This window comes from Chroicocephalus ridibundus, chromosome 6, assembly GCF_963924245.1.
Source record: "Chroicocephalus ridibundus chromosome 6, bChrRid1.1, whole genome shotgun sequence".
In the NCBI taxonomy this organism is placed as follows: Eukaryota; Metazoa; Chordata; class Aves; order Charadriiformes; family Laridae; genus Chroicocephalus; species Chroicocephalus ridibundus.
Window position 1 is genome coordinate 14,874,373 of NC_086289.1, and position 15,768 is coordinate 14,890,140.

At 46.4% G+C, this 15,768-nt stretch overlaps 1 protein-coding gene across 2 annotated transcripts in view; it reads left to right on the plus strand.

Moving 5' to 3' along the window:
* Positions 1-15,768, plus strand: part of ARL3 (ADP ribosylation factor like GTPase 3) — a 32,342-nt gene that overhangs the window by 14,727 nt on the left and 1,847 nt on the right. The window contains exons 4-6 of one of the 2 annotated variants that reach the window (XM_063337581.1): positions 795-845; positions 2,799-2,984; positions 12,871-13,166. In XM_063337581.1, the coding sequence (XP_063193651.1) occupies positions 795-845; positions 2,799-2,984; positions 12,871-12,918 (285 nt within the window). In that variant the 3' untranslated portion in view covers positions 12,919-13,166. Of the gene's footprint in view, positions 1-794; positions 846-2,798; positions 2,985-12,870; positions 13,167-15,768 lie in introns of those variants that run through there. The other variant, XM_063337580.1, reaches the window with a different exon arrangement.

The window sequence follows — 15,768 nt, forward strand, 5'->3', positions numbered from 1 at the left end:
GAGACCCCCTCTCAAGGCAGGGGATTCTGCAGGCCAGGGGATCCGTCCTTCTCCATCCAAGAGACAGGTGTCTGGTTGGGACCTCCTTATGGACTGTGAGACGTGGTGCCTAGCCCTGAGAGGGTGGCAGGCCTCTGCTGTCAGTCTTTGTGAGCCAGCTGCTCCCTGTCTTCTCCATCATCCTGGTGGACAAGCTGACAGCTGAAGATAAGGGTCTCACAGGCTGGATCCAGCCCTCCTCCCCAGCCACCTGCTCCAGGAGGTTACAGTAGGATTTTCTGATGGAGAGGAACTCAATGTCCCCAGTCTGTCCCCTGAGTGCCATTGTGTGCCTTGGTGGCTCTTTGAGGAGGTGATGCGTCCTGCTAGAGGGCAGCATGGCATAGTCACACCACTGCAGTGCTTGTACGCTGTTTGCTAGGATGAAAGACCATGTCTGGCTCCCCAGGTTTTGCCCTCCTGTGCTCAGCTTCAGCTTGTAAGCCGGTCATTTGAAAAGACAGCAGGCAGTCTCCTGTTCTCTTCAGATAACGGATGCTGGGAAGATGGTGAGAGCAACCCCAGTACTGCCCCCAGCTCCTTTCTGATCCTGCCCACGTGGTTGTCCACCCCCCAGCTTTAAAAGAGGTGGTTCGTCTCCTTTTGGAACGTCATGAAGTTTTGTCAACATTTGCTATAAATAGTACCATGGATCTTTGTGCCCAAAAGCATAATTATTAGGCTCAGCTCACTTAAGAACATGATACTGTGGAAAAGTGTCTTCTGGGAAGAGTAACTTCTCATTTCTTTTTCAGATCTATGTCATTGACAGTGCAGATAGGAAGAGGTTTGAAGAAACGGGTCAGGTAAGTTACTTATGCCCAGCTTCCTTTGAAGTAACTCAGTGCTTCTGAGTGCCCCTTGCTCACAAAAGTTAGGAAAATGATTTTGTTGTTTATGAGGGAAATTTGCATTTCAAGAGACTTGCCTTTCAACATCAATGCAGATTATTTTGGTAGATGTGAAACAAGGAAAATAGGTAGCCTAATTCCGTTTAAATAGAACGGTTTTCATTAAAGTTATACAATAATAGCAAATGGAGCCTAATACTGAAAGCAAAAACTTCTCTAAGTCCTTTAAACCCTGCCAAACCAAGACCCTGCGGAATCCTATTTTCTTATTTACAAACTTGAAATGGAAATCATATTGACTTGATTGTCTTTTGGATGTAATTGAAAAAAAAAAAACCACTAAGAACTTTGTAACTAGGACTGCCCAGAAAATAAGATTTCCGTTTTGCAAAGTTTTGATGTTTTGTAACGTTTTGTATTTCGGGATGGAGCAAAAATAGGACTTTTGAATTTTCTTTTGTAAAATTCAGAAAGTGACAGTGTCCCAAAATAGCTAGCAACAGATTTACCCCCCAGATTTAGTTTAAAGGAAGATTTAGTTTAAAGCCCTCCGTTCTGCCTGATTTGAAGGAGCCGCTTGATCTTTTGCTTCTTGAGTATTATGGACACACCCTAACAGCAGAACTGCTGGTTGTTCTGGGGGTGGGGGGAATCTTTCCCCTCTTGGAGATATTTCATTTTATATCATTAATTAAATATTCATTAGGAGAGAGAGAGGAAGTAGAAGCTTAGAGCACTTGCCTGAGTCAGCCTGGACCCCTCATATTTCCACAAACACTTTTGGTTTCAATAAATCAGCCGTGTCAGATGAAAGACCTATTTTGTTGAAAAATTCCCAGCCAACTCTGTTTATAACTCCATTCTCTCGTCCTGGTTTCCAAACCAAACATTGCTTTTGGGGGGATGGAGTCAGATTTCCGCTGCAGTTTAGCATCTCCCCGACTGCAGTCTAATCCAAAAGTTTCTAGCCAGAGGATGAAAGATGTTAGGATTGTATCTGAGAGCATGAGACCTTTCCAGCTAAATAAGGAGCCCACAGAAATCTCATGTACTCATCTATCTGCAAAGCCAGCAGTCCCTACAGGTTCAAGTTCTGCTGGGTTTGTCGTATGTTCACGTCGGGAAGTGATTTGAGACTGTGTGCTTGTTTCACATGAGGCCATTGCACAACCCTAGACATGAAGTATTTCAGCCATCGTTGATCCACTGCAGATTCAGATTTGAGCTATTAAAAGAACCTCTTTGAGTCACCCAGTTTTGAATGAACAAACCCATTTCTCAAGATGCCACCCAACGTGTGCTGTGCATATGGAGCTCAAATCCAGCTAGTAGAGCTGATCTAGCTTGTCTTCAGCTAGCCAATGCCTTCAAAAGCATCAGCACTTTCTTGTGAGAGGGAGATTTTCATTTCTGGGGGGGGAAAAAAAGTCCTCTCCCGCTCAAATTGCAGTGTATAAAACTTGGAACAAACCTCTGAAACTCATTATTAGCAAGGATATCAGGACTGGTGTCACCAGCTGCTCAGGTACAAATGCCAGTCAGGCAATAACTTAAGACAGATTCCTCATTCTGCCGATCTACATGTTTTTTGCTGTTTCATCAGTTTTGGTCTCCTGGGAGCAGGGACTGGTAAAACACAGAGTTGTACCCTTTAAGGCAACTGCTAATTTCAGACCAAGATGAAGATTTTTGTAACCTGTAATTGGAAGAAATAGCTTTTGAACCTTGGGCAGAGATGATTGTATACATTTTTGCTCTCTTATAATAAGATCTAGGTTTCACTGGAACACTCTTCCCGTATTTGCCCTAAATATATTTCTAATTAGAGACAACCACTGGTGGTTGAAGGTTTTCTTCCCTTCCCTCTCTCCATCTTCCCCCCAACCCACTCCCTTGTAAATGATATAGGAGCTGGCTGAGCTTTTGGATGAAGAAAAGCTTAGTGGAGTCCCCGTGCTCATATTCGCTAACAAGCAGGATTTGCTGACGGCTGCCCCTGCTTCGGAGATTGCCGAGGGACTGAACCTACACACAATCCGGGACAGAGTGTGGCAGATCCAGTCCTGTTCAGCTCTTTCAGGAGAGGGAGTACAGGTGAGGCTCTGGAGAAGGCTTGCTGTGCCAGCAGGCCATCTGTAAGAGGTTGTTGGCTGTTGATCTGCAGGGTGGGGCTGGACCGGCTTCCTCGCAAAAGGGGGTCAGCACAGCCGAGCCCTTGCAGCGCAGAACGCGGGGGGCATGTGTCTCATTGCCTGTGCAAAGGGAAGGGGGAGCTGTGGGCTCTTGAGATCTCTCCATCCCCAGGAAAGGGGAGAGCGATTGCTTCTCCACCCAGGACCCCTTGGCTGGGCCACATGAAGACAATGATTTATTTTAAAGAGACTGCTGTCAAGTTAATAATTTTCACAAAACAAATCGTCTTTTACTATTAACCCCTTTGACTGTTACAAGTGTGCACTTTAGAAATCTGATTTAGCTTTGCTACTAATCTTGTTTGGCATTTTACTCAACCCAGGCACCAGAGAGAAACCGATCAATTTTTTCTGATCCAAAGAAACACAAGAGTTGCACACAGGGCAAAGACCACTTCTAATGGCAGCATGTGGGGCAGCAAAAACCCACTGAGGGCGCTGAGCTGTGTTCCTGTGCTGAACTGTAATAGCTGTGTCTGGGGCTTCTGTGCTGTAGCCACTTCCTGCAGTATAGTAGCTCTTTGTAATGTAAATGCGACCTAGGTTTGTTTATTTCACTCTTAGGCTTTCCTGAATTAATGAAATATTTGCAGTGCTCACAATCTGAGCAGTCAGGAGTACTCCCTTCACTGGTATTTAAAGAAACAGAATGGTGAAGACATTTATCTTCATTGCAGATTCAGTAAAACCTTATTTGCAGATACTGCAGAGCTGTTCAGGATAGTCAGATCTCAAGCTGAGTATGAAGAGTCACACAAGCAGCCCGCAGTACTGAGTGGGCAGTAAAATGGCAAATGAAATTCAGTGTTGACAAGTGCAAAATAATGCACATGAGGAACAACAACCCTAACTATACTCATATAATGATGGACTCAAAATTAACTGCCATTACTCAGAAGCAGATCGTTGGGAACAGCAGGTTACTGCTCATCAAAGGCCAGAGAGGAAAATCAAAAGCTAGAGAATGATCGGAAAGCAAACAAGAAACATTCCAGAAAACATTTCTTTTGTAGCAAGATAAAGGCGTGGTGGGCCTATACCGTACCTTGAACATGACATTTATTTCTGCCTCTGCCCCATCTAAAAAGATTTTAGTAGTAGCAGAATCACAGAGTCCAACAAAAAATTAGGCTGAAGGGTCTTCAGGAGATCTTTAGACCAACCTCATGTTTAAAGCAGGGATAACTATGAGTCTAGAGGCAGTTGCTGAGGGCCTTGTCCAGTCAAGTTATAAATATCTCCAGCCATGGAGATTCCACAGCCTCTCTAGGTAACCTCTTCTAGTACTTAACTACCCTCATCAGAAAAAATAATGTCCATATATCTGCTCAGAATTAGGAGAGATTTGAAAATCCTCTGGTGAGAATGATCAGTAGCACAGAGTGGCATCAGTACACAGGGATAATAAGTAGATCAGGTATTGCAGCTTGGAAGGTAGGACAGAGAGTGGGAACATCTTCAGGATTTATAAAATAAGGTATAAAAATGTCAGATAGACTGTATGTTGTTTTTCATATTGCTAGAGGAAGGGCATTCCTAATGAAATAATGAGACAACAGCTTAAAAATAAGTGTTTCTTTGTCAGTTGCATAATTAAATTGTGGATCTCATTGGTACGGGATATTGTGGAGTCCAAGGGTACCAGTTGGTTCAGAAAAATACTAAGTGAATTTCTGAAAAAGAGATCCACGGGCAATTAACTGACCACTGGAGGCAGCTTTTGCATGAGGAGCAACTTGGGCTGTGGACAGGAAGGAAAGAACAGAGCAAGGGAGATTTTTTTCCTACATGTTCTTTCCCTTGGCATCCAGAAAGGGGATGGTGGCCTGGATGGGCCATTGGTCTGACATAGTACAGCAGTTCTTCTGATTTAAAATTCTTAACCTGATGTTTAGACCTCAGCATAGTAGGTGGTGTCCTCCAAAAGGCCTTTATTTAGTTAGCTAAGGTACAAATTCAGCTGAAAGGCTTCAACTCTAACCTTTTGTTTTCAAGTGGTGGTGGTAGAGGGAAATGTGTTCCACAATGGCAGTGTATATTCAAGTCTGAGGAAATGTGATCAAGAAAGTGAGGCTGCAGTTCACAGAGTTGCAGCCAGGTATGGGTCACCTTCTTCCCTCCTCTTGTTTATAGAAGTCCAAGTTAGCTCTCCAGCTGCAAAGGGTCAGTGAAGTGGCAGATGTAATTCAGGGACACGTGTTGGATGTGGAAGAACTAAATGATAGAAAGCGGAACTTCTCTGTTTGTGAGCTTTGAAAAATGCCTCTTCTCAAGCTGATCTGTGGTCTCTCTGGAGTGACCTGCGCACTTCTTTGTTGATAGTGCTTTCTTACTGTGCCTTCTCCTTGAAGTACAGTGCATCCCTATGCATTCAATAGAGTAAAGTACATGGTCCAATACCCTCTACTGGGGAAATGAAATCTGCTTCTGCATTCACTTCCAGGAAATCATAGAATCATAGAATCATTTAGGTTGGAAAAGACCCTTGGGATCATCGAGTCCAACCATCATCTCCACTCTACAAAGTTCTCCCTTACCACCACATCTAAACGACTCTTAAACACATTCAGGGATGGTGACTCCACCACCTCCCTGGGCAGCCTGTTCCAGTGTCTGACCACTCTTTCTGTGAGGAATTTTTTCCTAATGTCCAGCCTAAACCTACCCTGTTGCAGCTTGAACCCATTCCCTCTTGGTCTATCACTCATTACCTGTGAGAAGAGACCAGCACCAACCTCTCTACAATGTCCTTTCAAGTAGTTGTAGAGAGCGATGAGGTCTCCCCTCAGCCTCCTTTTCCTCAAACTAAACAGTCCCAGCTCCTTCAATCGCTCCTCATAAGATTTATTCTCCAGGCCCTTCACCAGCTTCATTGCCCTCCTCTGCACTCACTCCAGCACCTCGATACCTCTCTCGTATTGAGGTGCCCAGAACTGGACACAATACTCAAGGTGTGTCCTCACCAGTGCTGAGTACAGGGGGACAATCACCTCCCTCCTTCTGCTGGTCACACTATATCTAATACAAGCCAGGATGCCATTGGCCCTCTTGGCCACCTGGGCTCACTGCTGGCTCATGTTCAGCCGCTTGTCAGTTAGAACCCCCAGGTCCTTTTCTGCCAGGCAGCTCTCCAGCCACACTTCCCCAAGCCTGTAGCGATGCATGGGTTTGTTGTGGCCCAAGTGCAGGACCCGGCACTTGGCCTTGTTGAAGCTCATACCGTTAGCATTGTCCCATCAGTCCAATCTGTCCAAGTCTCTCTGTAGAGCCTCCCTATCCTCATGTAGATCAACACTCCCGCTTAGCTTCGTGTCATCTGCAAACTTGCTGATGATACACTCTATGTCCTTATCAAGGTCATCAATAAAGATGTTAAACAGAAATGGTCCCAACACTGATCCCTGAGGGACACCACTTGTGACCGGCAGCCAGCTGGATTTAACTCCATTGACCACCACTCTTTGGGACCACCCATCCAGCCAGTGCTTGATCCAGCAGATCGTATGCTCATCCAGGCCATGAGCCGCCAGTTTTTCCGTGAGAATTCCATGGGGGACAGTGTCAAATGCTTTTCAAAAGTCTAGGTAAACAATGTCCACAGCCTTTCCCTTATCCAATAATCGGGCCATCTTGTCATAGAAGGAGATCAGGTTCGTCAGGCAGGATCTGGAATGGAAGACAAGAGCTAAATAAAAATATTTGCAGGCCTATATATTTTGTTCATCATGCTTATCTAGACAAATTAATTTAGATGCAGGCCAGATAACATCCCGCTTTGTTGACCGCAGTCTTATTGCCCTAAATACTGCAGCTTATTCCATAAATGATTATTGCAGGAAGGTCAGGGAAGTTGCAAACTCTCTACAGCTTATAGAAAAAGAGCACTTACATTTCTCTTCTGCCATAAGTTCAACCCTATCAAATCAGTCAGGAAGAATGCCAAGCTCTCCCTTTCCTTGGAAATTCATTGGAACAGAAGTGGTTTGGGAGATGGCTTTCAAACAAGGGTTTTAGCTGCAGCTGGATCAGCCCAGGAAGAAGCAGCATCTTCAGTCCTGGGAGTCTAAGGAGAGGTTAACATGCTTAAAATTTAGGAGAATCAAAGAAGAACTTGTTTAAAGAGTGATATCAAGAAAGATAGTTTTGAGGATCGTAGTACACGGTATCTCTACCCGCGGCTCCGAAAGGGAGCTCTCTGTGTCTAGCTAAATCTCAGGTCACTGCTTTAAGGACTTCTTTGAGAAATGACAATGAGTGACAGCAAAATAAATGAAGACGTGGAAGCATCAGGTATTCAGAATGAAAGCCAAGGAGCGAGCACGCTAACGGTCACTGCTGATGGAATACATTAGCTAGAGTAAAATTGGAGATGTTGCTGACGGATTTTGCAAGGAAGAGTGGTGGCATATCTAGTACTGAGCACATGCGGGAAGAGAGTTCATAGGGGAAGATTTTTGTGATAGCTTGAAGGAAGAGCAATGAGCAAAGATAAATAATGCCAATACATGAAGGAGAAATAGTTTGAAGGTCATTTAATTAGTTTAGCTGCTAGCACCATGGTGTATAGAATTGGGTAGTTAAGACTGGGGATTTCAAGGTTAATGAGATTAGATTATGGTTAATAGAATGATATAAATTTAGAGAATTTAACTATTATTTGAAATGGGTTATTTAATAAAACTGTTAATTAAGGAGGGAATCCATATTGTCATCTTCTCTTTTAAAATTAACCATGGGGGACTCAGGAAAAGGGGCCCAGCAATGTCCTGGGCAGGCTCAGAAGAGAGGTGACTGGGTTAACTGGAAACCCCACGTAGCGTTCTCTGGAAGGCAGCTGGTAGCCCCTGTTATGCCAGCTGAAGACTTCATTACCTCCTGACTGCCGACTGTAACCATGGGCAGCACTTGTCTTGTTAATCAGACTTCATGGTGCCATTGAGGGAGAAGTGGCATCCCTCATGCTTAGAGGCTTTTTCAAGCAAAACGTCTGCTTGGTTCTGATTTTATCCTTCAGCCCTAGTTAGGAAAGCAGGAAAGCCTTTTCTCCCCACCGCAGCCGTTTGGGCTCTGCCCCTGGAGCAGGGTTCTGCACCAGTTTACACCGAGACGCTTGCGCAGGATACAGCAAGCGAGGGAGGTGGTTGCCCATGTCAGCAGAGAAACATAAGGGAACTGTTGCCTCACAAAGGCTCTCTGGTGCCACATAGACTCTCCTGGGGTTGTGTTTTGTGACCAGATCTCCAACTGTAGTCCTTGGCGTGCAAAAGCTGTGTACATTCTACCCTGGCTGGCTGGGGTGCGGTGAAAGCAGGCAGGACTCCTCTGCTTTGCAGCCTGCCTTCTTGCTGGAGGTGTTATTTTGGGGCCAGGGTGCGTATGAAACATGACTCAAGGCTTTGGACTGGTCCGTGCTCTGCAGCTTGTTTCTTGTCTGAAGCAAGAGTCTCCGATCAAGGCAGCAGGAGCTCAGCCTGCCCTGAGGAATCATCCTCCAGAACGATGCTACAGCGCATTGTGTCCAGAGTCTCCCAAGCATAATGGCCCTCTGGAGACCATTAAAAGCCAGTGGAACTGAGAGTAGCCACTAAACTTCTCTAATTTATGCCAGCACTGGTCTGGCCCAAAGGACTGTGGGAAGGGCTGAGCCGCCTTCTCCTCCCTGGCTGTTTCAACCCAGTTGAGAACGAAGCCCGAGACCTAAGTTACGCTGATGCTGCGATTCAGCACTTTCATAAGGGCAAGATTCAGAACAGGACCCCCCAGCAATGTTGTGTCCTCAGAGCTTGGTTTTGTCTTAAAGATGTCTTAGCCAGGGCAGGCTAGATGGGGATCTTCCACATCTTAACAAGGTTCCAGGGCTACTTGTAAATGTGGTTTAAACCAATTTGTGATGACTGCAGCTCTCCTGGGGCAGGCAGAGCCGGTGCTTGTTGGGGAAAAGCAGCCATGTTTCCAGATTACAGGGCAAAGTCTTGTGATTTTTAAGCAGGGTAAGGAGGGAGTCTACAGTGCTGCATCAGGGATGCAAGGTCTCAGAGGACAAAAGAAAAGCTTGCACCCAGGCGAAAAACAATGGATAATGTACTTGCGGGAGCCTGTAAAAGCCAGCCTGTATGATGACTGGAGGTACAAAGAAATGACAGATAATGAAGGCACAGTCCTAGCTGTGCAGAGGGAGAAGAAAGTGACAGTTAAAATAACGCATACCAAAAATGCTAGAGATGGAGAATTTTGCACTTGCCTGACCCAATTTGTTATGGCAGACAGAGGATTACATGAAAGGATTAAGCTTTGCTGTCCTTAAGGTCACGTTAGGGGTCACAAGTTTGTGGCCTTGCCTGATCCCTGTCTTGCAGGGGAGCAGAAATCGGGAGGCTTTTTTATGGGGTGGAAAGGACTTGTTCACTGTGTTTGAAGTCAGATTACTTCACTCCCAATAGCTGCAAAGCTGATAATGCAGAGAATAAGCAAGCAGTGGGCTAATCTCAAGCAGGACTTTTTATTTCTCCCGGGGAAGGCTCTACCAGTCCCTTCCCAAAGGGCATTAGAGTACAACTCCCTTGGCACAATAGCAGATGTGACTGCAGCAAGGCGGGGTTGTGCCAAGCAGCATTTCTCTGCAAGGAGCATTATCCTCTTCCCTGGAGTTCTCTCTCTTTGCTTTGGTAAAGTTTACTAGCTGCTTGTTAAGGAGCTAAGAGAGGCAAAGCTGAAAGATCTGAAATCTTTCCCTGGCTAAGTTTTCCCAGGGTTGACTTGAGGCTGGAATACTAATATTGTATCCGTCTGTATCCTCAGAGTACCTGCCAGTGTTTCTGTGTCTCAACAAAGCAGCCCAAGGACATCTATCAAGATCTAAATGTTACTGTAGGGATTGTATTTTCTGCACAGAGCCGTCTTTTAAGCATGCAGATATAGGGACGGAGTGTGTAGGGACAAAGGATGACAACAGTTGACTCCTTGTGGACTTGACTGTTTCAAGCATCGTTTCCTCCTTCCCACACGCCTTCCCCATAGCAGCTCTTTGTGTTTGTAGCAGCTTCCCTGGGTTTCTCTATTTTACCAACCCTCCGTCCTGCTTCAAACCTTAGGTAGAAAAACTGCAAACGTACCTTTTAGTTCCTTTTGCTTTCCATTGCATTTGCTATTCTCCAAAACATTTGGGGACGCTGCAGAACACATGCCCCCGAGAAAGTTGCACCAGAAGCTCTGGATGTAGCTGCGCTGCTGCTGAAGATGAGGAAGGTGTCTTACACGTACCTCTTTGATACAACACATGTAGAGCTGAGCATATTCATCTTCCCTTCATTGCTGTCAGGCAGGGAGATATTTACAATTAAAAGTGATTTTTCCTGTCAATTAACTCATGCCAGAAGAGAGTTTTTAAATTTTATTCCTGCTTTAAAAGTTTGGTGACCTACTTACGTATTTCAAGCCTGTTTGGAGTTCACCTTTCCTCTTGCGTTTTGCTATGTCATTCTTTTGCCCTCGTTACATGCTTGATGCAGCCAGGCTCCCAGCCATGGTAAATCCCATCATAAACTCCGCTTTATGACCCTCGCCGCCCTGGTGCTGAAATGGTCTGTCTTTCCCCTTCCCGAGCTCCCAAATGGCAGCAGGCAGAGTTTTAATCACTGTGAATTCAGGTTGTGGTCAGATTAGGTAGAAGATAGGATGCATGTTTGTTGTTTTGCAGTGATGTATTGTTTCTGGGATTACTGTGCTGAATAGCAGAGGGTGTCAGCTGATATTTATTACTTTAAGCTGTCTCAGCTGTTCTGGTTCAGCAAATAAACCTACATTCAAAATGAATGAGGAGCTCTGCTTGCCTTGTATGCTATGATGTGTGCAAATGTGATTATTGCTTCCGAGGCAGGGGAAGCTGAAATCATTGTGGGAGCATTTTTAGTTATTTATTTATTTTTACTCTTTGCAGGCAATCATGCAGATTTCTAAAGCACACAATCAAGCCAAAGGCTTGACACCTCTCCTCCTAGCCCCATTGTTAAGCCCTGGCATTCCTCATGCTGGGAATCGCTCGCTCCCTCTCTCTCTAAAGTGATAAGCTTTAAACCACGCTATTGATTGCTTAAGGCATTACATGTTTTACACCTAGGTTATCAGTGTTATTGAAAGGGGAAGACACAAAGCTACTGGGCCTTAAAATGAATCTACCTCTCGTCTTTTCCCATTTGCTCTGAGGATTTCAGACAATTTGTTTTACACTGATCTCTGCTGTGGAGATAAATAAATGAAACTGGAGACATCAACCCTCCCCAAGGTTAGAGTTAGAAGTGTTATTAGTGTAGGGCCTCACGTGCACCCCAGCACAAGCTGGGCTCGCTTATTCTTTATTTAACGCAGCAACAAGGGCTGATTTCAGAAGTTGCTGCTCCCCTTCAGATAAGAAGTGTCACATAGCGCAGCTATCAAGGTGAATTGGTATTTTCAAGTGAGAACCTCTCCGCTTCTGATTAAGCCCTGAGGACTCTCCTCCCTTCTCTCTTAACTCTTTAGCTCCCCTCCGACGTGGCCACCACCTTCGTGGCTGAGGGGCAACATGGATGCATGGCGATGGGTCTTGGCTCACCGCAAGGGCCTGGCTGTGCTGTGCCTTTGGCCATCTGTCCTTGGGGCAGCTGAGGTCCTTGGCAGCCTTTTGGTGGTCTGGGGACAAGGGCGTAGGAAGCCAGCAACACTGCTGCCGTGGGGCTGGCAGCAATGCTGGCCCAAAGGCTCTGACCTTTTTTAGGGTCTAACTATTGTTGTAATGATGCAAAAATGACCAGTGAAATCCACCTCCCCAGAACTCTAAGGTGATGTTTGCCTAATTTCCAGACAGAAAGATGTGCTGTTGTTCCCCTCTCATCCGCAAAACCCTACCTGCCTTCTTTCTGCCCCAAGCCTCCCTGTCGGCAGAGATGCCTCGTAGGCAGGGTAGAGGTAATGGATTTGATGGGACACAAATACGAGGAGACTATCCATCTAGTGCTCCATTGTGCACGTGTCCTAACAGATAAGTGACAGGAGCAGATAAAGTGTTGCTTTGCCCTTCAGTAGCGTATCCCATTCTGGGATCTCAGCAATAAACTCACAAATTGAGTATTCACAGCAGAAATGCTACTGTCCTGCTCACAGTGGTCAGAAAAGCCACGCACATGTTTTTACGGAGATACTCCAAAGAGTATATCAGCCTCTTAAAACATGACCACATTGCTTCTCAGCGAACCCCTGTGAGGTTCACAATGGGGTTCAGAACCCATTTTCTGTGGGGACCCTGAGGAACAGGGAAGAGTCCAGATGCAGTTATTGCAGAGGCTTTCATGGATCTGGATTTCAAGGCTTGCAGCTGAGCAGAAAATTAGAGCCGTATTCTTAATAGGGAGCTGACGGTATAACAAACAGCCCCCTAAAATCCACAGTCTCAAAGATAAGATGACTTGCCTGAGGTTACACAAATCATCTGTAGCTGAACCTGGAACTGAGCCTTCATCTGCCACTGACGTACCTTGACTGCAAAGTGATCCTTCCTCGAAGGACCTACGCATAGCGACATGATGAGACGATGATACTTTTTATGGCCAGATGAAAGATTTAATAACCTCTGTGTGACAACATCTACTGAGCAATGGAGCGCTTGTTTTTTTACCCGCGGCGTTTTTGGACGCAGAGGGCAGGCGGGGGGTAGATGAGGAGGCAGAACACGGTGCTCGCAGAATGGCGGTCGGGTGGGATTGGGGGATTCCTTTTCCCTTCGCTTGACTAACATTACCTTTCTCTGTCTGAAGGACGGCATGAATTGGGTGTGCAAAAATGTCAATGCTAAGAAGAAATAAAGCGTTCTGAGCTGCATGGAAATGGAGGAGCGGTGGGAGCAGAATTCTAGCCTGAAAACACTAATTTGCTGCTTTCTGACCAAATGTTTTTCCATCTGTGCACAGCTACAGCTGTTAAAAAGAAAAAAAAAAAAAAGAGAGAAAAAAAGGGAACAACATCAGTTAAAACCTAAAACCTACTGCTGGATTTGGAACTTGACCTGCTCTTTAGTATCGTTTTTTATCCCAATAAAGGAATTATATATTTCCTCCCTATGCATAAATAGTATTAAATGTCTGATTAGCAAACAAGTTTGTAAGCAGAAGCAAGACTGTGATTCAGCGTGGAGCAGAGGGAGTGGTGAGTTACTGTAGTTGCTTAGATGCATAGGACCTGCCCTATACGTGCGGGTTTGCGGTTGCTGAGGACACGCTCAGGTGTCAGTCACAGCTTCCCCTCAGTGACAGATAAAATGCGGTTGTGTTACCAATTGTGGGTAGTTTCTTAAAATAAAGCTGCTAAGGAGTCATTTGTGTAATGAGGGTAGAAGACTTCCACATATTCCTATAGCCATAAAAGAGGAGTTTGATCATAACGAGGCACTGTTGCATTGCGACACCGCCGTAGAAGGGAGAGAGGGGTTATATGTGTATAATTGAAGCTCTTTACAGTTGGAATAATGCAGGATGAGCGTGCCTAGGGCTTTTCTCGCAGCTGAAGGAGAATTTAGCCCAGCATTTCACCTTGAGCCAGCAAAAACATGGTTCCTACGTTCAGTAAGTTCCATATGTGAGATTAGTCTTGATGTTGAACAATCCCTGTTGATTTTCCCTTGATGTTAAGGCAACTCTGCAGCAAAATGCAATTAAGTCCATGATTACTTTCTAGAATGAGATACCAGGTCCCAGGTTTCCTTTTTGAAATGTGCAAAATATATTCTCCTACCCCTCCCTTCCTCGTCAGGCCTTGCTCAGCCCTTCGGAGCACATGGGGGACTGCCCCGTGGGGGGGCTGCCTGCCCAGGATCTGAGCTCCCACCAGCCCGGTGCCGGCTGCGAATTGCCGTGGTGGAGGGTGAGGAGCCTGGTGAACGGCAGATGGGAAGCGCCCTTTAAAAGGAGGATTCATTCTTCCCTGAACTGGCTTTCCTCTAAAAGGATGCAGTTGCTGAAATAGGAAAGAGAATGTGTTTTCCACCTCCTCATCCCCGATTCAAATCTAGCCCCAGCTGACAGTGAGCAGGAGTCATTAGCACGCCAAAGCAGCCATGCCCTCCGTGAAGCGAGCTTGGTGACTCCTGGGCCAGTTTCTAATGCACAGATGGTAAAATAATCCCACTGCCCTGCTTGCCAGCTTTGTTTGCTGCCTGCCTGCGAAAGGCCAGGGAACGACTAGGGACTGCACTACCCCTTCCACCTCTTGGAGAGGGACCGGCGGGCAGTATGGGGAAAGCTGCGTGTACTAAAGCATGTGGCTTTACCACGCGTCAGCGAGTTGACTCATGGACCCAGGCAGACGGCTGACACCCCTGGAGCTCCCAGCACTTTGCTCCTCCCTTCCCCTGGATGTCTCCAGAAACATCTGCACCGTACGTGAAGCAGCCCCTGTCCGCCTACGTGTTACAGCCTGGCAGATTAAAATCATCTGGGGCTGATTCCGGGTCCCCCCCATACATCAGGACGTACAGTAGCGGTTCAGGGGTTGCTCTGCCTGTAGTTCAGCTGTCTTTGCTGTGGCTGGGCGCAGAGGGACAGCTGGGACAGCAACTGCTTTAGTAATCCAAGTTTAATCTGCCTGCGTCCGTGAGTCAGCACCCTTTGAGTGCATCTGTCTCCGGCACTGAGGCAGGACATGCGTGCCGGAGTAGCACTGCCTTGCTTTAAAAAACCGGACGACTGGGAGGGGGAGAAGAGCAGGCTCAAGTGAGCTGTTAAGCAATCGCTAATGACACTAAGTGACACGGCTCCGGCTTTGCATGGATTGAGTAAGGAGTCATAAGATGAGGAGAGATGTTCATTTGAACATAGCTCGTTCAGTGACTCCTCAGCTGCATTGGTGTATCAGGAGCCCCGGGAATCTGAGCACCACATGTTCCTGGGTCAGCCCAAGGAGCAGAAATGCATCCCGGCGTCGCCCTTTCCTTGCGATTAATGCATTTGCGTGATGCAAGCGCTGTAAGGAATTGCAGCCTTTCCTTGAAGGCACGTGTTGTGCTGGCGCAGTGGCAGAGCTTTGTGGCAGATCCTCCCAAGCTTTGGATTTACCCGCGCTGCGCTCCAGGTGCAGGGTGAAATGCTGGGGTGCCCCTCCTCTGGCCCAGGCAGGGCAGAGCGAAGTCCCCCAGGGGGCTCGGCCCTCGATCCTTCTCACTTGCGAGGGAGTTGATGTGCTGCTTCCCTGCTCCCTACACTTTACCAGCGGCAAACTTGCCCTGTGAGTCCCCAGCTGTGCCGCAGTTAGCCTTCTGCAGCCAAAAAGCATCCGGGAGGGTAATTTGGTTTTTATAGGCTCACTTTGGTTAAACTTGGAAATGTGTGTAGAATAAACATACAGTAATTTTCCTATCGCTCCAGTTTGGAAGGAGAAATTGCCTTACTGAACTCAGGATCCGGAAGTCTTTGCTGGCTCATTCCTTAGGTTTGCGTGTAGCTACACGAATTGGTTGCATGCATCTGTACCAGCCGGAGCTTCACCTGTAATCCAGTCGATTAATTTGGTTTACCTGCGCCAGGTAGTGAGAGAGGAAGACCGTGGTAGAGCGAGCTGTGCCGGGAGGATGGAGGTGGAGGGTTAAAATGACCGTGACTGAAATAAATCACCCTGCAGCGATGGCTGTAAATGCTCTTTGTATTGTAAACATCTCTCTGTGC